The 26,371-nt window shown below is 40.2% G+C and overlaps 1 protein-coding gene across 18 annotated transcripts in view; it reads right to left on the reverse strand.

Annotated features, from left to right (window-relative positions):
- Positions 1-26,371, reverse strand: part of CEP83 (centrosomal protein 83) — a 207,956-nt gene that overhangs the window by 154,333 nt on the left and 27,252 nt on the right. For 14 of the 18 annotated variants that reach the window (XR_008650249.2, XR_010114886.1, XR_010114887.1 and 11 more), the window contains exons 2-3: positions 2,872-3,145; positions 2,249-2,399 (exon numbers count right to left, since the gene is read on the reverse strand). Coding sequence is in view for 15 of the 18 variants with exons in the window: in XM_055238460.2 (XP_055094435.1) it covers positions 2,249-2,399; positions 2,872-3,044 (324 nt within the window). In the remaining 3 variants the exon portion in view is untranslated. Of the gene's footprint in view, positions 1-2,248; positions 2,400-2,871; positions 3,146-9,292; positions 9,387-26,371 lie in introns of all 18 variants that reach the window. The other 4 variants (XM_063614258.1, XM_063614259.1, XM_063614260.1 and 1 more) reach the window with 1 other exon arrangement.

Here is a 26,371-nt window from a genome sequence, read left to right on the forward strand (position 1 = left end):
CATTTTAATAGGAGAGAGAAAATGTTTAACATACTTTAATCTATAAATACAATTGGATCACTTTAGAAAGTTCACCAGGTTCTCTAGCACTGAAAGCACTGAAGTAGAGAATGAAGAGAGTCCTGTCTGAAAGATGTTCTAAAAAGGATTCTGCTTTGGACAGTGTATTCGTTTCCTAGGTTGCCATAATAAAATACCAGAAACTACGCAGCTTTAAATAACAGAAGTTTGTTCTTTCACAGTTTTGGAGGCTATTAGTCTGAAATCAAGGTGTGTTGACAGGCCTTGCTCCCCCTAAAATCTGCAGGGAAGAAACCTTCCTTGCCTCTTTCTAGCTTCTGGAGCACTTAAATCTCTGCCTCCACCATCACAAAGTGCTCCCCTCTACCCCATCTGTCTCCATCTCTCTTCTCCTCTTTTTTTAAGGACACCAGTAATAGTGAGTTAAAGGCCTATCATACTCCAATATGACCTCATCAGCTTAACTAATTACAACTGTAATGACCCTACATCCAAATAAGGTCACCTTCTGAGGTACTAGCAGTTAAGACTTCAACATATCCTGGTTGGGGATACAACTCAACCTATAATAGATTCAAAGAAAAACTAGATGATTACCAACTCTAAGATGCTGAGGATCTAGGTATGTTTGACATAGACAGTGCAATATATGAACAACAGTCCCAATTCATTCATTTATTTCAATTTTTCACGTCATTCATTCAACAAATAGATGTTTATTAGGCATTATCCTAAACACTGAAGACACACTGAAAAAAAGTTCCTGCCTTCATGGAGTCTGAATTCAAATAAACATGTCATCATTTATGAATATTTACTATGTGGCAAGTATGGTAGTAAAAATATAGATGTTATCTCATTAGTCCTCACAACTCTTGTTAAGCAGAAACTTTTATCCCCTTTACCACATGAGAAAACTAGGCATAGAGACATAGTTACTTGTTGAAGGTATCATCTTCTGGAAGAATTGACCCTTTTTTCATTATAAAACGTCCTTTTTATCTTTAGTGATACTCTTTGTCTGGAAGTCTCTTTTATCTGAATTAATATAACTACTCCAGCCTTCTGGATGTTCTTTACTTACTTTCTGGATGTGCTTGGTACAAATAATCACGTTTAGATGTCACTCTCATGAAACAGAATAATTAAATTTGCAATACCTGAAGAATCTCTCAAATATCTTGGGTTCAGCATTCACAGCTTCCATTCATACAGGGCTCTAAATTTTTGCAAAACAAATTAATGCACTGATTCTACAGGCTTAAATTACGTTTCCCTCTTCAATTTACATTTCTGAGGTTTCTATTTGTATATTTAAATGTCCTAAATATACCTAAGAATGAAACAGTGAGCACAGTGGAGGCTCCAAGCCAGGCTTAGTGGTGTTCCCAGCAATGGTAGATTTGAAAAAGTTACTGAATGACAAACTTACAAGGCTTCTGTCAAAGGATATCTAAGAGTTGGGTGATATGCCAGACTAGGTGACTTGAAAGATGCCTTCTTACTCTATGAACTTCTGACTCTAATATTAATAATACCTTATTATTTGTACCAAGCAGATTGTTAGGCAGAAATAAATAGCTGGTGCTCTTCAGAGATTAAATACGGGAAAATATTATTCGTGAGAACCTACTAATTTGAAATTTACAGGAAATCTGACTGGAGTTTAAAGTCTGGCTTTGCTCTATTTTCCAGACAAATGAAAAAATGAATAGCGTGAAAATGATCTAAAGAAACTGTACTTCAGCACTTCGGAGACAACTATCTTTTGCTTTACAAACCCATTTGCTTTACAATGTACACATAAATTATGTGCACATACTGTTTTTACAGTCTCTTTTAAGAAGCTCCTTAAGAACAGCTGTCTTTTTTTAGCTTACTTTCAGTTATAATGCATATACAAATATTAGTAACTCTTTTAAAAACATTCCTTAATTCTGAATTTTTATCAATTCAAACTCACTTTTTCCCTAATCTTAATTGTTAAATATTATTTACATCAGAATAGGCAATATAATACCAATTTACATAACAGTTACATGGCTCCCTTACATGGTAGCTAACATTCTAAAATATATGAAAGAAGATTAAATTGTACCACGTGGAGATACAGCAAAGTAATCATTAAGGATATAGACAGAAATTGCCAAATTCACCAAAACTACTTACTTCCACTACGTATCTGACTGCTTTTATACTAACTCAAAACTCAAATATATTTTCTCACCTGCAGTTTCATTTCTTCTAAGTCTTTAGTTTTCTCTACTAATTCTCCTCTTAGTTCTTCAAGCAGGAGCTGAAGTTTTCCCTGCTGAGTTTGCTTTTCATTAAACAGGTGCTTGAGTTCATTTTGTAACTGTACATATTCATTCTGCAACCTGGTTTTTTTTTTAAAGAGAATTCAATTTTGAGTAAATCCTTTCTTTCTAATTGCATTACTTTATGTAAAGTCAATCAACACTACAGAAAAACAAGACCAATATCACACATTCCTTTAAACCCACAAATATCTTTTCTTTACAGAGTTTCATTTAATTATTAACACTGTAGTTTTGGAATGCAATTTTACTTTGGTGGGAGATGGGGAACACATTTAGCCATCTGGATACATTTAATCTTATACGTCTTGCTACTTTCAAAATAAGGCTTATAAATTCATAACCCACTTGATATCATACTTAGTTTGGAACAAAATAATTTTAAAGTAAAAATTTTACTACATTAAAAAAGTTTTAAATGTATACATTGCAAAATAACAAAATTATACTATATTCTATAGCAAACATTCAGCCAAGATAATGCCAATAACTTTTTAAAACCAAACCCCACTTCTAGATTTAAGTAATTTACCTTGTGTGTTCAGCCTTCAGAGTCTGATAATTAGCTTTATGATGCTCACATCGTAACCTTTCATCAATCAACATTTTCTGGAACTCCGACTGAGAACCTGTCAATCCACTGTCACCACCAGGAGGAAAATTGTTGGGAAAAGTGTCCATATCGGTAAATGTGCTGACAACCATGTAAAAATAAGTTTTGGCTTTCTTACTGCTTTAGTTTTCTTTCCAAGGGTATTTCCCACTCCTTTCTTACTAATGCAGAATCTCAGGAGGCCAAATTATACCTGCACAGAGAAATAAACATAATTACATAATTTGTGATCAGTAAACGTAAGCTTCCTTTAATATTACATATTTTTATCACTTTTATTATTCTCATCTTTTTTTTTTTTTTGAGAGGAGTCTGCTCTGTTGCCCAGGCTGGAGTGCAATGGTGCGATCTCGGCTCACTGCAACATCCACCTCCCTGGTTCAAGCGATTCTCCTGCCTCAGCTTCCTGAATAGCTGGGATTACAGGTGCCTGCCACCATGCCTGGCTAATTTTTGTATTTTTAGTAGAGAGATAGGGTTTCACCATGCTGGCTAAGCTGGTCTCGAACTCCTGACCTCAGGCAATCTGCCTGCCTCGGCCTCCCAAAGTGCTGAGATTACAGGCATGAGCCACCACGCCCAGCCTCTCCTTATCATTTTTATTACAAAGCCCAATTCTCAGATTTTAATTGTTCATAAAACAAAACGCAAATATAAAGCTGAATCACACCTTGAACAATTTTCTTTACTTCCACGCAGCTTCTGTGACCATCAAAATCACATCTTCAAGTATTAACCTAGCTCCACTAGAAGCACAGACTTTCCCAGTTTAGGTAGTCTTAAATTCACAAACCAGAGTCATGTTTCCCGAAGCTACTGCAGTAAGCTTCAAGTATAGATCCTGGTACAAAATCCATTCTCCCAAATCAGAGGAAAAGCTATTTGGAACGTGGTAACTGGCTAGGGAGAATCAAGGTCTTCAAAAGGTGAACTTCAGCAAGTAACTATGTCTATGATTAATGCTTTGAAGGGTCTTTTACTTGACACAAGGCAAGCTGCACCCAGACTGCAGATTCACATGAGAAATTAGTCAACACATAAATATTGATCAACTCCTATGTGTTATACACTGTGTTAAGAGAAAACTAAATCTCACCTATCTCCAAAAGCACTGACTCAGTATTACGAACATCACTGTTTATTTCATCTAGAAATAAAAAGTGATGTTTCAAAGTGTTCTTACAACTAAGAACAAAAATTTTAATTAAAATAGCTGTCTCCTTTCTTTCCCTAGTCCCATAATACATATTATACACATACACACACACACACACACACACACACATATACATACATATTTTTTTCCTGATAGAATCTTCCTTAGTCATGGGTTATTACAAATCACTTCTTACAACAAAAAAAACTTCGTCCTATGCAAACCAACCATTAAATTATCAGGCCTTGCTTGAATTATACCATCTCTGATAAATTAGTGTGATATCTACGTATTACTTAAGACAATCTTTAAACTATAATTGCAGTTGTTTTGGTTTCCTCTGAAATTGTATTTTAATAGAGACGGAAAAGTCCCTCAAGAACACTATACTCCTTACTCTTAGGTTTAACGTGCACTGGGATTCAATCTTTGTAAACACAGAATGCGCTATCTTAGCAGCTACCACAAAATTATCCTGCCAAAAGTATACATTTGCCAAGGAATTAATGAATTGCATCATAAAACGGCATTCAATTTTTACTCTACTGTAGGCAAAATGCTAGCAAATAGAATACCATGCTCCAAAGAAATCTTTCGTGAAAGGAAGAGTCAACTGATATGGCAAACTTCATTGTTGTCTCATTTTAAGAAATTGCTACAGCCATCCCAACCTTCAGCAACCATCTAAATAGTTAGCAGCCATCAGCAGAAAGGCCAGACCCTTGGCCTGCTAATAGATGATTATTCACTGAAGGCTCAGGTGATCAATAGCATTTTTTAGCAACAAAGTACTTTCCAATTAAGGTATCTACATTTTTAAGATATAATTATATTGTAAACTTAACAGACTACAGTATAGTGTAAACATAACTTTTCTATGCACTGAGAAACCAGAAAATTCATGTGACTTGCTTTATTGTAGTAGCAATCCAAATAAGTTAAAATAAAGAAACACTAATTCCCAAATGTAAGTTTAGGTTTACTCTTGGCTTCTAAAGCTTTATAGGAAGAAAAAATATTTGGGGGTTAAAAAATATGTTTGGCTCCACATTAAAAATTATTCTATGGAAAAATACATTTTTAAAGATTATAAAATGTGTATTCATAAAATGTTGATATGTGACAGCTCAAAATTGCTTACTTCCTAGGTTTTCACTAAAAGTTAAGATTACTAAGATTTAACTAAAAATTAAGATTACTAAGAGTTAAAATTCTAGTTAATACATAGAATTCTGTATGCAAAGTGTACAAGAAAAAAACAAAATTTGTTTTTGGTGAAAAAAATTGTTTTAAACAACATAAAAATGTGTTTTTATTTAAAAAGTAATTTGTCGAATTCAGAAGTTATTGAAAGATTATTTCAAAATATGAATTTGGAAAAACATGAAAACAAGGCAGAAAGGAACAAGTAAAAAACAGATACAAAAAACTATGAGAATGTATTTTTGGTAAGAAAAGAGAATGACAGTAATTTTTGTATAAAAAAATCTTATGTGGTTGAAATGATAGAAAAAAAGGGAAGTAAATTTTTGTCCTAAGGCAAAATGATTGTTTCAATATAAAAAACAGAAATATAAGACAAAACCAAAGGATTGAGCAAGTTGTAGAAGGTCTGGGCAAATTATGAAAGGTTTGTGAGAGATGAATCTTATGAAAGAAATTTTGTGAACAAATTGGCTAAAATGAAAATTGTTTATAGGTTTGTCTTAAAATTGACTCCTCATCGAAAGTACACTGATACAAAACTAAAATTTGATCTTCTCTTTTAAAACAAGATTTTCTTATTGATTGCTGTCAATGAAAAAATAATAAAAGTAGATTTTAAGGCCAAAAACCCCCATTATTTAAAATGGAGAGAGAAATTAATAATGATAAAGGTTAAATACACCAGAAAGATGTGACAATTTTAAATTTATATGCACTTACTATGGCCACTAAATATGTAAGGCAGAAGTTGTCAAAACTATAAGGAGAAATAGACAAATTCACAATGATAGGAGGAGAATTTCACCACTATTCTTGGTAACTAATGGGACAAGAAGATTAAAAAAAATAATCAATAAGAACACAGATAATTTAAACAACACAATTAACCATGCTGACCTAACTGACATATGGAAGACTACACCCTGTAAATACAGAATACACACTCCTCACAAGTATACACATAACATTTACAAATATTGACCACATGCCAGGTATTTAAAAAAATTTTTAAACATTTTAAAAGACCAAGATCATCAAGATACTGTCTCTGACCACAATGCTATTAAACTAAACTCAATACAGAAAATAACCAGAAAAGCCACAAGTGCTTACAAAGTAAGAAATACATTTCTAAATAACTTATGAATCAAAGAAAAGGTCAAAATAGAAATTAGAAAATATGTAGTACTAAATGAAAATTGATACTCCGTTTTAAAACTTATGGAATAAAGGTTTCTACTTTGAGGAAGATAGAGCAGATATACATTTTCCTTTTATACTCATTAATATAACTAAGAGTCTTGGATTTAGGTACATGACAAACATAAGACTGAATAATGGAGACTAGAAGGCTGACCAGCTATGGACCTGAGAATGTAAGGACAAATAACAGTGGTGAGTTTAGTTCCCTGGGTTTTCTTTTTCATATATCTCAGACACAGAGTTGAAGAAACTGGCAGCCAGGAAACACCAATTAATTCAGACAAGTAAGTCTTGAACAAAAAAGCTTACTCTCTAGCCAAAGGAACAAAAAAGAGGGAGCTTAGCAAGATAATATGTAGACAATTACAATCTACTCTATCCAAATATCATACACACACACACACACACACACACACACACACACAAACTGTAGTTCCACCTCCATCCACACAAGCAAAGATCAGGTGGAAGCCAAGCTAGGCTGTAATAAAATACCCTAATACTGGGCCAAGATGGTGCACAAGAAGGCTCACTAGAAAACAGAAACTTCACTGCTCCCTGAACCATAATAAAGCTCAATGATCCTGCAATGTCAGAGGAGACCACATGGAAAACCTAAACTTTCCTCTTTAACAAAGAGGACCTCCCTCACCCCACTGAAATGCTGGCACAGAAGGCCTCGTGGAGATTTAGGACAGGCACAACCACCAACAGTAATGAGGTTACCCTCTCCAGGGTATCAGTGAAGATCACATAGAGAGCCAGAACTACAACTACCTGGCAATAACAAAGACCCCTCCCGCAACCCCCCTCCCAAAAAAAAAAAGGTGTCAACAGAGGCTAACTTAGAAACCTCGACTTGCTAGGCACTATGGCTTGTGACTGCAAATCCCAGCCACTCAGAAGGTGAGGTGGGAGGATTGCTTGAGACCAGGAGTTCGAGACCAGCCTGGGCAACACAGTGAGACCCTGTCTCAAAAACAAACAAAAAAAAGTCATTAGCTGGGCATGGTGGCATGTGCCTATATGCCCAGGTACCTGGGAGGCTAAGGTAGGAGGATTGCTTAAGCCCAGTTCAAGGCTGCAGTGAGCTATGATTATGCCACCACACTCTAGCCCAGGCAACAAAGCAAGACTCCCACCTCTTAAAAAAAAAAAACACAAACACAAACAAAAAAAAAAAACCTTGTTACTTCCATCCCAAACTGGCAACAACAAGGTAGTATGCCCTCTTTCCTCTACCAGAAAAGTGTCAGAAAAAGCCAGCTAAAACAAAAGGTTTAGATAGAATCCACAATATTATAATGTCCCAAATGTCCAAGTTTCAATAGAGAACCACTGGTTGGCCAGGCACAGTGGCTTACGCCTGTAATCCCAGCACTTTGGGAGACTGAGGCAGGTGGATCACCTGAGGTCAGGAGTTCGAGACCAGCCTGGCCAACATGGCAAAACCCCATCTCTACTTAAAAGTACAAAAATTAGCAGGGTGTGGTGGTGCACGCCTGTAATCTCAGCTACTCAGGAGGCTGAGGCAGGAGAAACACTTGAACCCAGGAGGCAGAGGTTGCAGTGAGCTGTGATCACACCACAGCACTCCCGCCTGGGCAACAGAGGGAGACTCCATCTCAAAAATAATACATACATACATACATACATAAAAAAAGAAATCCACTGATCATATCAAGAATGAAAATTTCAAACTGAATGAAAAAAGATAACAAGCCAACACTATGATGACAGAGATGTTATGGTTATTTGACAAAGACTTTAAAGCACTGATGATAAAAATGCTTAAACAAACAATGACAAACAAGCTTGAAATAAATGAAAAGAGGGTCACAGCAAAGAAATACAAGTCTCAGAAAAGAAGGTAAAAAGAAGAACCAAGTGGAAATTTTAAAACTGAAAAATACAGTTTTTAAACTGAAATAAACTAAGCCTGGTGGCTCATGCCTGTAATCCCAGCACTTTGAGAGGCTGAGGCAGGTGGGTCACTTGAGGCCAGGAGTTCGAGATCAGCCTGGCCAACACAGTGAAACCCCATTTCTACTAAAAATACAAAAATTAGCCAGGTGATGTGGCATGCACCTGTAGTCCAGCTACTCAGGAGGCTGAGGCAGGAGAACAGCTTGAATCTGGGAGGCAGAGGCTGCAGTGAGCCAAGATTCTGCCACTGCACTCCAGCCTGGGCAACAGACCGAGACTCTGTCTTAAAAAAAAAAAAAAGAAAAAAATACAATGACCAAAATAAAAATATTAGATGAGCTCATCAGCAGAAATAGGAAGAGGAAAAGAATTAATGCACAGGGAAGACAGAACTACAGAAATTACTCAGCTGAACAATAGACAGAAAATAGACACACAAAATAAATAAACAGCTCAGGGACTGTCAGAACTAACATAAAATACCTACCATTCCTGTTCTTGGTGTATGATTCCATTTATATGAAATATCCAGAATAGATAAATACATTGAAGGTAGACTGATGATTGCCAGGGACTAAGGGAATGGGGAAATGGGAATTGACTGCTTAATGGGTACAAGATTTTCTTTGATGTGGTAAAATGTTTTGGAACTAGATAATGGTGGTTTTTACACAATGTTGTGAATGTAATAAATGCCACTAAATTATAAACTTTAAAATAGTTAATGTTATCCTATATTAATTTCACCACAATAAAAAAGGAGAAAAATAAACCCAGCAAACTAGAAACTTACAAGTGCATCAATCTCATCAAAGGTGTATATAAAAAGAGTATGTTAAAACACCATACCTGACTTTAAAACCTTAAAACATCTTTTTCTGAGAATGTGATCAAAACAAGAAAGTCCATTATTGCCACTTTTATTCAGCATTGTATTGAAGAACTGGAACAAAACAAAGGAATAGAAGGTATAAAAACTAAAAAAAAAAAAAAAAATTTTTATATACAGATGTTCTGATCATGTATGTAGAAAATCTAAACAAATTTACAGAAAAATAATTAGAAAAAGCAAGTTAGCAAGATTGGTAGATAGAGCAACATACAAAAATTAATTGCATTCCATATGCCAGCAACAAAATATTTTTTATTTTTTCAATAGTGATATTCTTTAACAACAAAGTATGTTTAAAGACATTCTTAATAACATAAAAAATATCAAAAACCTAGGTAAAAAGATGTGCAAACTATTTATTATAGGAAAACTGTGGCTGGCTACTGAAATAAACTAAAAAAGACCTAATAGAGATATGGACTAGGTGTATGGATTAGAAAACATTCTAAAGAGACAAATTCTCCCCAATCTACAGATGATGTGATATCAATTAATATCCAAATGAATGTGTCTCGATGTGTGAGAAACTTAACATGCTGATTCAAAAATGTATGTGGAAATACAAAAGACCAGGCCAACAACAGAGGAAATGATTTTAAAGAAAAAAATGGGAAGACTTTACTATATATCAATACTTACTATAAATATACAGTAATTAAGATGGTATGGTATGCCATTGGCTTAATTATAGACCAAGAGACCAATAAAACAGGATATAGCCCATAAACCGACCCACCCATATAAGATAATTTAGAACAAAGGTGGTTTTGCTGAACCATAAGGAGAAGAGAGTCTTCAATAAAGGCCACTGGGACAACTAGATCACCTTGTAGAAAAAAAGAAACTTGCGCCTTTCTTTTTATTACACACTAAAATTAATTCTAGTTGGACTGAAGATCTAAATGCGAAAAGCAGAAGCACAAAGTTGCCACAACATAGGAAAAAATATTCAGTAACTCAAGGCAGGAAAAATAGTACGTCTAAAAGGTGATTCCCAGATAAATAATGAGACCAAGCACCTTTTCTTTGTTTATTGGCCATTTAGATATCTTCTTTTATAAAATATCCATTTGCATCTTTTGCCCAATTTTTTCTATTGAATTGTCTTTTTAATTACTAATTTGTAAAAATTATTCATAATATTTAAATCTCAATGAGAAAACCAAAAATACTGATGATAAGTCTGGAGAGGAGAAGAAGCAAAGGTTGTAGTGTAAACTGGCATATTCACTTTGGAAAAAAAAAACTAGCATTATCTACTAAGGTTAAAAAAAATACATACACTATGACTCAGTAATTCCTCTCCTTGGCATATATCCACTTGAAATGTGGTATACACAGGTCCACAAAAAGATTTATATGATACTGTTCATAGCAGTATTATTCCTAACAACTGAAACCTAGAAACAAATCCAATGACCATCAACAGTTGAAGAAACGAATAGTGGTATAATGGAACTAGTACTATACTGCAATAAAAATAAGCTATACATCAAGCTTGTCTAACCTGTAGCCCATGGGCCACATACAGCCTATGATGGCTTTGAATGCAGCCTGACACAAATTCATAAACTTTCTTAAAACCTTATGAGAGTTTTTTTTGCGTTTTTTTTTCTTTTTTTTTAGTTCATCAGCTTTCGTTACTTAGTGTATTTTATGTGTGGCCCAAGATAATTCTTCTTCCAGGGGCCCAGGGAAGCCGAAAGACTGGACACCCCTGCTAAAGATACTCTATACATAGGGTGAATATTACAGACATATTGTCCAGAAGTCAAACATAAAAGAATATACACTAAATTATTACAAATAGATTATTACAAATACATAAAGTTTAAAAATTAAAAACAAGCACTATAGTATATAGGGGATACATGCTTAGGTATAAGCATGTATAAAGAAAGGAACTAATTATCATTAAAGTCAGGAAAATATTACTTGATGAGGCTAGTAATGTTCTACTTCTTTTTTTTTTTTTTAATACTTTCTGCATTTTATTTCTTCTTTGTTTATCATGAACATTTCTTCAAGTCAACTGATAGAGATAGATCTAAATCATTCTTTTTAATGGCTATATATTATTATTCCAAAGTATGGAAGCACCACAATTGATCTGATCATTTCCTATTTCCCTAGTCATGGGCCTTTCCTACTCTAATTTTTTTTTCACTACAACTAATACTATTGCTGAGTAAACATCTTTATAACACATCCTTAGGACTGATTCTTTTATTTTCTTTTCTATTTTTTTTTTTTAATTAATTTTTTTTTGCACACAAAAACAATAAACACTTTCTAAAAAATACATACAAACAAAAAGATGCGTATCAAACATATTAGGAAGGTTGCACATGGGAAGTCGGGGAATAGAAATGGGGGGTGGGAGTTAAAATAAATGAGAGAGGGACTTTATATGGATCAGTGATAATAACTCAATCCTCTATTTGACAAAGAAGAGGGAGAAGGAAGAGGAAGAAAAAGAAAGTGGGATAAAGAATCAGAAAGGGAGGAAAATAGAAAAAATTAGAGTATGACTCCAGGGTAGACCTGTTTTGTTGACACTGAGTTGGTTGGTTGGTTTGTCTGTTGTATTTTTCATGTTTCGCCAAGTTGGCCAGACTGCTCTCGAACTCCTAGCCCAAAGTGATCAACCCGCCTCGCCCCCCAGAGTGCCGGGACCACAGGCGTGAGCCACCACGTCCAGCCCCCACATTGCTTCTGGCCTCCGTGGTAGACCTCCCAGACGGAGAGGCCGGGCAGAGGCGCACCTCACTTCTTCCCAGACACGGGGCGGCCGGGCAGAGGCACTCCTCACTTCCCAGACGGGGCGGCCAGGCAGAGACGCTCCTCACTTCTTCCCAGACAATAGGTGGCCGGGCAGAGGCGCTCCTCACTTCCCAGACGATGGGTGGCCGGGCAGAGGCGCTCCTCACTTCCCAGATGGGGCGGCCGGGCAGAGGCGCTCCCCACTTCCCAGACGGGGCGGCCGGGCAGAGGCGCTCCTCACTTCCCAGACGATGGGTGGCCGGGCAGAGGCGCTCCTCACTTCCCAGACGATGGGTGGCCGGGCAGAGGTGCTCCTCACTTCTTCCCGGATGGGGTGGCCGGGCAGAGGCGCTCCTCACTTCTTCCCAGACGGGGCGGCCGGGCACAGGCGCTCCTCACTTCTTCCCAGGCGAGGCAGCCGGGCAGAGGCGCTCCTCACTTCCTCCCAGATGGGGCGGCCGGGCAGAGGTGCTCGTCACCTCCCAGACGATAGGTGGCCGGGCAGAGGCGCTCCTCACTTCTTCCCGGACGGGGCGGCCGGGCAGAGGCGCTCCTCACTTCTTCCCGGACGGGGCGGCCGGGCAGAGGCGCTCCTCACTTCTTCCCGGACGGGGCGGCCGGGCAGAGGCGCTCCTCACTTCTTCCCGGACGGGGCGGCCGGGCAGAGGCGCTCCTCACTTCCTCCCGGACGGTGCGGCCGGGCAGAGGCACTCCTCACCTCCCAGACGATGGGTGGCCGGGCAGAGGCGCTCCTCACCTCCCAGACGATGGGTGGGCGGGCAGAGGTGCTCCTCACCTCCCAGACGATGGGTGGGCGGGCAGAGGGGCTCCTCACCTCCCAGACGTGGCGGCCGGGCAGAGGCGCTCCTCACTTCCTCCCGGACGGGGCGGCCGGGCAGAGGCGCTCCTCACTTCCTCCCGGACGGGGCGGCCGGGCAGAGGCGCTCCTCACTTCCTCCCGGACGGGGCGGCCGGGCAGAGGCGCTCCTCACTTCCTCCCGGACGGGGCGGCCGGGCAGAGGCGCTCCTCACTTCCTCCCGGACGGGGCGGCCGGGCAGAGGCGCTCCTCACTTCCTCCCGGACGGGGCGGCCGGGCAGAGGCGCTCCTCACTTCCTCCCGGACGGGGCGGCCGGGCAGAGGCGCTCCTCACTTCCTCCCGGACGGGGCGGCCGGGCAGAGGTGCTCCTCACTTCCTCCCGGACGGGGCGGCCGGGCAGAGGCGCTCCTCACCTCCCAGACGATAGGTGGCCGGGCAGAGGCGCTCCTCACTTCCCAGACAATGGGTGGCCGGGCAGAGGCGCTCCTCACTTCCCAGACGATGGGTGGCCGGGCAGAGGCGCTCCTCACTTCCCAGACAGGGCGGCCGGGCAGAGGCGCTCCTCACTTCCCAGACGATGGGTGGCCGGGCAGAGGCGCTCCTCACTTCCCAGACGATGGGTGGTTGGGCAGAGGCGCTCCTCACTTCCCAGACGGTGGGTGGCCGGGCAGAGGCGCTCCTCATTTCCAGACGGGGCTGCCGGGCAGAGGCGCTCCTCACTTCCCAGACGATGGGTGGCCGGGCAGAGGCGCTCCTCACCTCCCAGACGGGGCAGCCGGGCAGAGGCGCTCCTCACTTCCCAGACGGGGTGGCCGGGCAGAGGCGCTCCTCACTTCCCAGACGATGGGTGGCCGGGCAGAGGCGCTTCTCACTTCCCAGACGATGGGTGGCCGGGCAGAGGTGCTCCTCACCTCCCAGACGATGGGTGGCCGGGCAGAGGCGCTCCTCATTTCCAGACGGGGCTGCCGGGCAGAGGCGCTCCTCACTTCCCAGACGATGGGTGGCCGGGCAGAGGCGCTCCTCACCTCCCAGACGGGGCGGCCGGGCAGAGGCGCTCCTCGCTTCCCAGACGGGGCGGCCGGGCAGAGGCGCTCCTCACTTCCCAGACGATGGGTGGCCGGGCAGAGGCGCTCCCCACTTCCCAGACGGGGCGGCCGGGCAGAGGCGCTCCTCACTTCCCAGACGATGGGTGGCCGGGCAGAGGTGCTCCTCACTTCCCAGACGATGGGTGGCCAGGCAGAGATGCTCCCCACTTCCCAGACCGGGCGGCGGCCGGGCAGGGGCTGCAATCCCAGCACCCTGGTAGGCCAAGGCAGGCGGCTGGGAGGCGGAGGCTGCCGCGAGGCCAGACCACGCCACCGCACTCCAGCCCGGGCAACACCGAGCACCGGGTGAGCGAGACTCCGTCTGCAGTCCCAGCACCTCGGGAGGCGGAGGCGGGCAGAGTACTCGGCGTTAGGAGCTGGCGACCAGCGTGGCCAACATGGCGAACGCGTGCCTGCAGCGAAAGGAGCGCGCCGGTACTCCCAGGCAGTCCGCGGCGCGGGCAGCAGCGAGCCGAGTAGATTGCAGCGTGGGCCCCAGAGGGAGGGAAAGAAAGAAAAAAAGAAAGAAAGGAAGGAAGGAAGGAAGGAAGGAAGGAAGGAAGGAAGGAAGGAAGGAAGGAAGGAAGGAAGGTTCTACTTCTTGATTTTTGTGGATACATGGAGGTTTGCTTTGTAACTTGCTTTGTAAATCACTCAGCTGTACATTGTTGTGTACTTTTCTATATGTATATTATAATTCATAACTTTTTTTTGAGACATTCTTATTCTGTCATCCACGCTGGAGTGCAATGGCATGATCACAGCTTATTTCACCGTCAATCTCCCAGGCTCAAGTCACCTCAGTCTCCCAAGTAGCTGGGACTACAGGCACATGTCATTAGGCCTGGCTTTTAAAAAATTTTTTTATTTATTTTAATTTTCATTTTTATTTTGTAGAGACAAGGTGCCACTATGTTGCCTAGGCTGGGCTTGAATTCCCACACTCAAGCCATCCTCCCACCTTGACCTGCTAAAATGTTAGGATTACAGGAATGAGCCACTGCAACCAACCTTATAATTCACAATTTTTTAAAAAGGGACTTGGAAGGGAGAGTGATTCAAAAATTGGGCTCAGCATCATGTCAAGGACCATAGTCCTTTTCATTTTTCTTCCAACAAATCCTGTTGGCTTAATTCTCCTCATGGTTGTGAGGCTATCACATGGATATGTAATATTCATTTTTTAAAAATTTATTCTACTAGTTCTCTTTTATTCATGTGCTTGTTTATACTCCTTTAAGTAAAATTTACATATAATGAAATGCACAAATATTATCTCCATGCATCACTTAACAAGGATATGCTCTGATAAACTCATTGTTAAGTGATTTCATTGTTGTATGAACATCAAAGAATGTACGGTACTTACAAAAACCTAGATGATATAGCCTATTATACACCTAAGCTATATGGTATATAGCCTATTGCGTGCAGGCTACAAACCTGTACAGCATGGTTATTTAGTACATGATACTGTACTAAATACTGGAGGCAACTGTACAAAATGAAGTAGAGGTTCCTCTTTAAAGGGACTTTCCTTCCAGTCTAATTGAGAATAAATAGTAGCCTCTCTTAGAAGCAAAATTTACTCAAAGACCTGTGGTAATATTCTTAAATATCTGCTAGCCATAATAAAGAAAGCAATATACTTTATGTTTTTAGCCCCCACCTTTTGGCCTAGATATTTGCCCTGGCATGCCTATATAGGCCCAAGCAAGCATTAGGTTATAGCCTGTTCCTCTTCCTTATTTGGAGGTGTTTTGGCCTTTCTCAGCATTCCACAAGTTACTTCCTCATTTCCTTTGTTCTCCTCTACCTTTGCCTCTTTTGGGAGGTTCTAAGTTGCTAGCCAATCGGGACAAGAACAGAATGTGAAGTCCCATTCCAGCCAATGGAAACCGGACACAGCCATAGGGTGTAGACGCGTTAGATTATAAATGACCCTGTCTCCTTTGTTCGTGTGTGCTGTCATGGCAAGACTGCTAGTGAGTGGCACCCTTTCTGCAGAAAGTAAATTAGCCTTGCTGAGAAATCCTTTGTCTTAGTGTTGATTTCCGTGACACTGAATACCCGTTTCCAACAGCAACTGTAACACAAATCACTAGGCAATAGAAATTTTTTAGCTCCGTTATAATCTTATGGTACCACTGTTGTGTATATGGTTATATGCAGCACATGAATGTACACAATTTCATGAGTTCACAAAAGGAAGAACTCAAGAAAGCCTCAATTTCATCAAGATATAAAACAGTCCCATCACTCCAGAAAGTTCCTTCATACTCCTTCCCAATCACCCTACCCACAAGAGGCAACCACTTTTGTGGTTATTCTCACCATAGTTCCACCTGATCCAGAATATATTAAAGTGAAATCATACAGTATGTACTCTCATGTATTTGCCTTGTTTCACCCAAATGGCTGTGAGATTCACCTATGTTTTTGTGTATCTCAGTAGTCTATTCCTTTTTAAGGCTGAATAGCATTTCATCATTTAAATATACCACATATTGTTTACCCATTCACCTGCTGATGCGCATTTGGTTGTTTCTGGTTACAATGAATATAGCTGCTATGAATATTCTTGTACAAGACTTTCTGTGGACACATTTTCAGTTTGGGGGTGGGTGGTGGTAAACATTTAAGAGTGGAATTGCTGGGTCATGGAGCAGGTTTATATTTAACCTTGTGTAAGAAACTGCAAAATATTTTTCCAACATAGTTGTACCATTTTCTATTCCAACCAAAAACATATGAGAATTTTTTTTTTTTTTTTTTTTTTGAGATGGAGTTTCACTCTTGTTGCCCAGGCTGGAGTGCAATGGTGCAATCTCAGCTCATCACAGCCTCTGCCTCCTGGGTTCAAGTGATTCTCCTGCCTCTGCCTCCCAAGTAGCTGGGATTACAGGCATGTGCCAGCACACCCAGCTGATTTTGTATTTTTAGTAGAGATGGGGTTTCTCCATGTTGGTCAGGCTGGTCTCAAATTCCCGACATCAAGTGATCTGCCCATCTCAGCCTCCCAAAGTACTGGGATTATAGATGTGAGCCACCATGCCTGGCCAACATATTGAGAATTCTGTTTGCTCCACACTTTTCCCAAAACCTTGTAGCTGCAGCAGACCAATCTGGTTCAACTTTTATGTAATAAATTGTGAGTTATTTTTCAGCTGCCATAGACCCTCAGCTCACATAACCTGAGCATGCTCAGATGAGCCAAGACTGCAATCTCAGGAGGAACCTAAGTGCTTGGACCAAGGAATGGGGACTGAATTAAGAAGCAGACACTGCATGGCAGGATCCAGGATCCAATCAGATCAAGCTCTGGCATCATCCCATGGCGGGATCCTGTCAGATCATGCCTCCAGTACCACCACATTGCAAGATCAAATCAGATCATGCCTTGTTATCCTACACTTATAAAACCTGACTCGGGCCCCTGCTTTGGGAACTATCCCCATGTTCTCCTTACTTGTTGCAAGTAATAAAGTTCTCATGCTAAATCCTCTTTGGTTGTGAGCACTGAGTTGATGATACCTGCCAAGCAACCAAACCCACCTGTCCTGTGGGTAATAATGTGGTGTTGTGAGTCCTTTTAATTGTAGCCATTCTAGGAGGCATAAAGTGGTATCTCCTCATGATTTTAATTTACATTTTCCTGAAGCACTTTTTCATGTATTTAATGGCTGTTCACAGACCATCTTAATCTACGAAAAGATTTTTGCTTTAAGAACCATCACAGCAAAGAATATTTACGTTGTAGCTGGCAAAATGGGAGATTTTAATAGCTAATGTGTATATTAGAAATGAAAACAGGCCGGTGCAGTGGCTCACGCCTGTAATCCAAGCACTTTGGGAGGCCGAGGCGGGTGGATCACCAGGTCAGCAGATCGAGACCATCCTGGCTAACACAGTGAAACCCCGTCTCTACTAAAAATACAAAAAATTAGCCGGGAGTGGTGGCGGGTGCCTGTAGTCCCAGCTACTCGGGAGGCTGAGGCAGGAGAATGGTGTGAACCTGGGAGGCGGAGCTTGCAGTGAGCCAAGATCACACCACTGCACTCCAGCCTGGGCGACAGAGCGTGACTCCGTCTCAAAAAAAAAAAAAAAAAAGAAATGAAAACAAATCTAAAATTTGTTTCATTGCACTAATTACCATTTAGCTTCCTGAGCACATACTGCTGTTTTCTACAGCCATGGCTTTGTAAATGCTAATTTCCTTGCTCAGAAGGCTTTTTCCATCTCTGTACTCTGATCTAGTGAATTCCTATTCAGCCTTCAAAACCCTGCTCAGGAATGCATTATTTCCTCCATGAAGTAAAGACCCTCCCAAACATATATACTTCATTATTCTGTGTTTTATCTTGCATTTTAGTATATGTAACACATGGAATGTAACTTTGTCCATGACAAGAAACATGTCTTACTCATGTTCATAACCCCAGCACCTAAAAATTACCACAGGCACATATTAAGAGCTCAAAAATAACAAATGAACAAATAATGTGCTCACCATTCTAATGCTACTTTAGCCTTGATTCACTTTTCTCCTCCAAATTCAGAAACAGTCTTCCAGACAATAGTGGGCTGAATGCTAGCCCCTCAAAATATGTCATTTCCTAATCTCTGGATGCTATGAATATTACCTTATACAATTTTTAAAAAATTGTGGGGTGATTAAATTAAGGATCTTAAGAGGAGGGGCTTATGCTGGATTACATAAGTGGGCCCAAAACAATCACATGTATCCTTCTAAGAGAGAAGGAGAGGGAGTTTGAGACTGAAGAGGAAGAGGCAATGTGACCATGGAGACAGAGACTGGAAAGATGTAGCCATAAGCCAAGGAAAACCTACAGCCACAAAAAGCTGGAAAAGGCAAGGAAAGGGTTCTAACCCAGAGCCTTCAGAGGGAACGTGGCTTGGCCAACAACTTGATTTCTGACTTCTAATCTCTAAAACTTTGAAAGAATAATTTTTTTGTTGTTTTGAGACACCTATTATGTGGTAATGTGTAACAGCAGCCACAAGTAACTAATACAATGGCTTTCTCTTGTATTAATATTTACTTATAATAAGGTTTATCAAACTCAAAATTTCTAATACAATTTTAAATTCCTACCATGGTTAGACTTCTTTGATTTCAATCAGTCAATACACAGCTATCAATTACCTGCAAGACACTTACACATACATTGGATGCTTGAAATACACAATAAAACGTCTCCTACTGTGCAGAGTTTACTAAATACAGAAATTCATATTGAAAATTTTTTAAAGTAAAGTACAAAGTTCAAACAGTAATAAGGGAAAAAAAGTGAAACATTATCTCGATCAGCCTGTTAATCAGTGAGCACTTGTTGGGCTAGTCTCAGTGAAAGGCAGTTTTTAAAAGACTAGTACAACCTTTTTCCAAATTCTTCATCTTCTCTTTGCAACCATTACAAATACATAATCGCATCCACGTGTCCTTCCTACCACTTCTTTTGACTAGTCCCAGCTTTACAGACCTCCACATGACATTTTATTTTGCATAGGCACTGTATTTTTTAAGCAGTGAGTAGTACAATGTCTGCCCCAAAGTATGGTAATTCAAAATATTCAAAAAAGCACAGCTGCTGATGCTCATGGAAAGCTTCCAAAATACATTCCATTAAAAGCACATGCTATGCCTTTGAACATTTCAAAACAATGTTTTAAATACTACATGCCCTCAAAGTGAATGATGTTTTTTAAAAACAACATTAAAAGTCCAGGGAGGACCTACACCAGGCATTTACTTTACTTATAAACAAAACATTAGAAATGAATTTCTTCAAAATCCAGAGATAATCCTGCACTAGTCACCCAAACAGCCTTTGGATAGCCATCCAGGATGTCACGCGTACAAAAAAAAAGTCACAACTTGACGCCTTGCCAGAACCTGAAGTGCAGCTGGGAGCAGACCCTTCAAAGCCCTGGTAAGGTGCCAGGTTCTGTAATTGTGATTTAGAAAGAAACAAGGGAGAGCAAGGAATGAGAAAAGGAAGAAGATATGTATTCAAGTGGTTAGCAATCAACCACCAAGCACTCTAAATTAAAATGTTATTCTATTTTTACGATTGTACTGTCTGCCTCTGCACAGCTTAATTCACACAAAAGAATTCTAGAAAGTAGGACATAGTAATGAGTCAACCTCAAATGCTTAGTGTAAATTACCAAAGTCCCTGAAAGTTGTGATCTGAAAGGCAAAGATGATTCTTGTCCGAATTCATTTTAACATTTCTTAATGTAAGGTCTGTTACAATAACATGGGGACTTTCCAGAAGATTTATGAGCACTTAGCACCTCTGTGTAAGTTGTATATTCTTCTTTGCTCACAGTCCCACCTTTCTTCTGAAATAGAAAAGGCTACCCATAATATGGCTGCTAATACACAATAAAGATTGTCTACTGATGCAACAGCATATCCTGAAAATTGTTTTTTAAATAAATCCTGATTTAATTTTATTTCCATGAGATTTATGCCTTAATCTGAAAAGTTAAAGAGAAATTGATACTTAAAACTGAGTTTAACTGATATTTTACTGCAGTAAACACAAACATTCTCTTCATTATTTTGAATCTGTCACAAAGCAAGTATAAAATTTTTCACAGCCAGAAAAAGGAGATAAATAAAAGCCATCCTCAAGACACACAGGTTAATGTTAAAACCATATACTTTTAAAAACTGATTAAACAACCAATATTTATTAAGTGACTGCTATACCATATTTACTGCATGGTCTACTTATAGTAAAAGGGTTTTGAGAGATATAAAAAAATATACAGACCATCAAGTCAAGCACACTTCTCATCAGGAAAGAAGAGCCTGCCCATATTCAGAGTACTCCATGGATATTTTCTAAGTACCTTTAATATGCTAGACACTTTGTTGGATACAGGAATACAGAAATAAAAGAAAATCCTTGTCCTCAAGGAGTTTATGATGGTCAGTGGAATATACTTGTTAACCAACAATTGCTGACTGAATAAGGATGAGAGAAAATGGACTATTTAAACTTTCTGGACTTAAAATTTTTTTACCATGTGCACACATTACCTATTCAAAGTCATAAATTCAGAAAGATTTTAAATTGTAAAACATTAAGGAATTCAACAAAGAGGTGACAGGAAACACCTAAATCAAGGAAGGAGAGAGAAGTGAGACAGCCTGCTTATCCGAGATTAGCTAAGAGCCTAGACAGACTCCCCAATCTGGGGAAAGGGTAAATGAGAGATGCCCAGGGGTCCACATTCCCACCATGGATACCTGCAATCCTGGCCACAGTAGAGGCCCTGGACCCTCATAGGCCCTGAAACTAACAAAGAGAGCTGCATGAAGAGTGCACAACAGCACTGCTCCAGAGAGGGAGCTCACGCTGGGGCACACCAACCTCTCCACTCCCTATCCCAGTCCTGCAGCTATAGTAAGACACCATTTTGAGAACCCAGTCCCAACAGACTGCACCTTGCACTTGGGCTTAACAGCACCTGTCTCTTCACATCCCTGGAGTCCCAATGACATACCCAGCCCACAGCTACAACCATGCCTGGTTCCTGATGCTGGGGCCAAAGTGCACGCCTCTGGCTCCAATCTCACCCACTGCTTCCAGCAGTGTAGCCTCCACTCATTTTCATGTGCCCAGAGTCCCTCACCCACAGCTGTCATCACTGTGCTACCAGGGCTAAGGAATAAGCAAAGCATGAGCTTCCACTGCCCAGGCTAAAGCACAAGCCAAGCATGAGCTGCCACCACCAGGACTAAAATGTGAGTGAAACACAGGCTGCACCGCCAGGGCTGAAACACAAGCCAAGTATGGTCTGCCACCACCAGGGCTAAAATGCAAGTGAAATGCATGTTCCTAATACTTGCCTGCATATAGCTGGTATCACTGAAAGCAACTCTGCCCTCCCCAGCAGTAGGGCTGCTGCACAGACACTGCCTCTCACAACATGAACATTGTGCTGGGGGCCTAAGGATCACCCCACCCCTTCCTAACACAGCCAGCACCTACACACCACTGGTGAGTCTAAAGACAAGCCCACCTGGCCTCGCCCACCCCCCATGCCAGAGCACACAATCCAGAGGCCTGGAGATCACACAACTCAGCCACCACTGGGCAACTAAGGACTCTTCCCAGGAACCTGAGATTGGGCTCATCCACCCAGCTACTAACATCACAGCAAGAAAATATCATACCTCCAAACGAACACAATCATTCTCCAGCAACAAATCCCAATCAAAAATAAATTCACAAAATTCTAGAAAAAGAATTTAAAATATTGATTTTAAAGAAGCTCAGTGAGATACAAGAGAATACTGAAAAATAACATAAAGAAATCAGAAAAACAATTCCTAGAATATGAATGAGAAATTTATGAAAAAGATAGGTATCATTAAAAAAAAAAAAGAAGCAAATTCTGGAACTGAAGAATTCACTGAGTGAAATACAAAATACATTTGAAAGCTTCAACAACAGACTAGATCAAGCAGAAGAAAGAATCTCAGAACCTGAAGATCGCTCTTTCAAATAACCCAATCAGACAAAAGATAATAATAAAAAACAGTGAGCAAGGCCTTTGTGACATATGGGCACCATAAGGCAACTAAGTATTCTCATTTTCAGAGTCTCAGAAGGCAAAGAGAAAATAAAATGCATAGAAAACCTACTTAATGAAGTAACAGATAAAAACTTCCCAAGTCTAGCAAGGGATTTAAACATCCAGACACAAGAGGCTCAGAGATTCCCAAATACAATGCAGAGAGGTCTTCCACAAAGCACGTTATAGTCAAACTGTCAAAAATCAAAGACAAAAAGAGAATTCCAAAAACAGCAAAAGAAAGTACCCAGTTACTTATAAAGGAATCCCCATGAGACTAATGGCAGATTTCTTAACAAACACCTTACAGGCCAGGAGACAATGGGACGACATATTCAAAGTGCTGGGGAAAAAAACCAAAACTCTCAGCCAAGGATACCATACCCAGAAAAGTTATCATAAATGAAGGAGAAATAAAATCTTTCTCAGTCAAGCAAAATCTGAGGGAATTCATCACTAGATCAGCCCTATGAGAAATGCTTAAGGGAGTCCTACACCTGGAAAATACACAAAAATATAAAATCCACTAGTAGAGCAAACACACAAGCAAGGAGAAGACTCAAATGTTACCACTACAGAACACCACCAAACAACAATAATAAATAAGAACAAAGGACCTACAAAACAATTAGAAATCAATTAATAAAATGACAGAAACAAGCCCCTAAATATCCATAACCTTGAATGTAAATGGATTAAACGTCATTCCACTGAAAAGAAACAGACTAGCTGAACAGATCTCTAAAATAGAATAAAACCAAATGTGACCCAACTATATACTGCTTAAAAGAAATTCATCTCACCTATAAAAACACATAGACTGAAAGTAAAGGGATGGAAAAAGACATTTTGTGTAAACGGAAACTAAAAGGGAGGAGTAGGAGTAGCTATACATATATCTGTTAAAACAGGCTTTAAGTCAAAAACAGTAAAAAGAGACAAAGGTCATGATATAGTAGTAAGGGGATCAATTCAGCAAGAGGATAACAATTCTAAACATATATGCACCCAACACAAGAGCACCCAGATATACAAAGGAAACATTATTACACCCAGAAAGAAATCCACAAATAGCCAACTAGTTTTGACAAAGACACTAAGGACATACATTTGGAAAAGAATGTCCCCTTCAATAAATGGTGCTGGGAAAACTGAATATCCATATGCAGAAAAATTAAGTTGGATCCCTACCCTACATATACAAAAATCAACTCAAGATGGATCAAAGATGCAAACGTAAGACCCAAGACTATAAAATTACTAGAAGAAAACATAGGGAAAACACTTCAGGACATTGGTCTCAGCAAAGATAGTATGGCTAATACTTCAAAAGCACAGAAAACAAGAAGAAAAATAGACAAGTGGGACTATATAAACTAAAAAGCTTCAACACAGCAAAAGAAACAATCAACAGAGTGAAGAAAAAACCCACTGAATGGGAGAAAATATTTGCAAACCATTCACCTGACAAGGGACTAATACCTAGAATATACAAGGAAATCAAAACTTAACAGTAAAAAAAAAAAAAAAAAAAAAAGCCTCATTAAAAAGTGGGTAAAGGCCACAAATAAACATTTCTCAAAAGAATACATACAAACGACCAACGGGTATATGAAAAAATGCTCAACATCACTAATTACCAGGGAGATGCAAATCAAAACCACAGCAACGTATCATCTTATCCCAAATAGAATGGCTACTATAAAAAAATAACAACAGATGCTGGCAAGGATGTAGAGAAAAAGGGAACTCTTATATGCTGCTGGTAGGAATGTAAATTAGTACAACTACTATGAAAAACAGCATGAAGATTTCTCAAAAAACTAAAAATAGAACTAGTATACAATCTAATAATCCCACAATGGGGTATTTATTGAAAGGAAAAGATATCAGCATGTCAAAGGGATACCTGGACTCAGGTTATTGCAGCACTATTCACAATAGCAAAGATACAGAATCAACGTAAGTGTCCATTAATGGATGAACTTTTTTTTTTTTTTTTTGAGACGGAGTCTCGCTCTGTAGCCCAGGCTGGAGTACAGTGGCATGATCTCAGCTCACTGCAAGCTCCGCCTCCTGGGTTCAAGCCATTCTCCTGCCTCAGCCTCCCGAGTAGCTGGGACTACAGGCGCCCGACACCACGCCCGGCTAATTTTTTTTTGTATTTTTAGTAGAGACAGGGTTTCACCGTGTTAGCCAGGACAGTCTCAATCTCCTGGCCTCATGATCCACCCGCCTCAGCCTCCCAAAGTGCTGGGATTATAGGCGTCAGCCACCGCCTCTGGCCTGAACTGATTTTTTTAAATGTGGTATATATACATGGTGAAATACTATTCAGCTATGAGAAAGAATGAAATCATGTCATCTGTAGCAATATGGATAAAGCTGGAGATCATTACAATAAGTGAAATAAGCCAGGCACAAAAAGACAAATATCACGTGTTCTAATTCATGTGGGAGCTTAAAAAAAAGTTGATCTCATGGAGGTAGAGAATAAAATGATATCAAAGGCCAGGAAGTATATGTGTGGGGGAAGGTGGGATAAAGGGAGGTTGGTTAATGAATACAGATATCCAGTTAGATAGACAATACAAGTTCTAACGTTGCAGAGCAGAGTACAGTTAATAATTAATTTGAATCATATATATTTCAAAGTAGCTACAAGAGAGGACTTTAAATATTCCCAACATATAGAAATGATAAATACTCAAGGTGATGAATACCCCAAGTACCCTGACTTGATCATTACACATTCTATGCATGTAACAAATACACATGTACCTCATAAATATGTAAATTATGTGCCAATTTAAAAAAAGAGGAACTTCAAAAAAATTATAAAATATTATAACATATTTACCAGTAGTATGAACGGACAAGGGAGAGAACCCTAATTCTGCTAGTGAAGCTGCCAGGGAAAACTTCACAAAGCAGCAGCTAAATTAACAAAGGGTGCAAGGAAGAAACATCAAGTGCAAAGTCATGGAGATTAAGGAGAAGAACATTAGGGGTGGAGGGCAGGGGAGAGGAGAACACCCTGGGGAGGTAAGGTAGGGTCTTGAAGGCCACATGCAGAAGACTGGAGTTTATTCCATGGTCTTGGAGAGGCAATGAAAGATTTTAAACTTTTAGATGGATAGAAGACATTACAGGGTAGACTCACATTTACATTTCAGAAAAATAAGTCATTTATTTGCAGAGGATAGATTTGAGGAGGAGGAATAGAAGAAAGAGAAAAAGAAAAGCAGATCAACGGTCCAGGAAAGTAATAATGAGTGCCTTAAGTAAGACAGTAGCAGCAGGTAGTCAATAATCTTGAAAATTAATTTGAAACCAGGCGCAGTGGCTCACACCTATAATCCTAGCACTTTAGGAGGTCAAGGCAGGCAGATGGCTTGGGCTCAGGAGTTCAAGAACAGCCTGGGCAACATGGTGAAAGCCTGTTTCTAAGAAAAATACAAAAATTAGCCAGGTGTGGTAGCATGTGCCTATGGTCCCAGCTACTCAGGAGGCTGAGGAGGGAAGATCGCTTGAGCCCAGGAGGGTCGAGGCTGCAGTGAGCCGAGATCGCACCACTGCACTCCAGCCTGGGTGACGGGGTGAGACCCTGTCTCAAAAAAAAGAAAAGAAAATTAATTTGGGGGCAGCAAGAGCAGGAGTTAATAATTAGATACCTATACCCATCCCCCAGCAAAAAGTATTTTAATGTCACTAGTTAAAAGGCCTATCAGGAAACCAAGATAGGAAAGCAAA

Source organism: Symphalangus syndactylus, chromosome 13 (assembly GCF_028878055.3).
Source record: "Symphalangus syndactylus isolate Jambi chromosome 13, NHGRI_mSymSyn1-v2.1_pri, whole genome shotgun sequence".
Classification (NCBI taxonomy): domain Eukaryota; kingdom Metazoa; phylum Chordata; class Mammalia; order Primates; family Hylobatidae; genus Symphalangus; species Symphalangus syndactylus.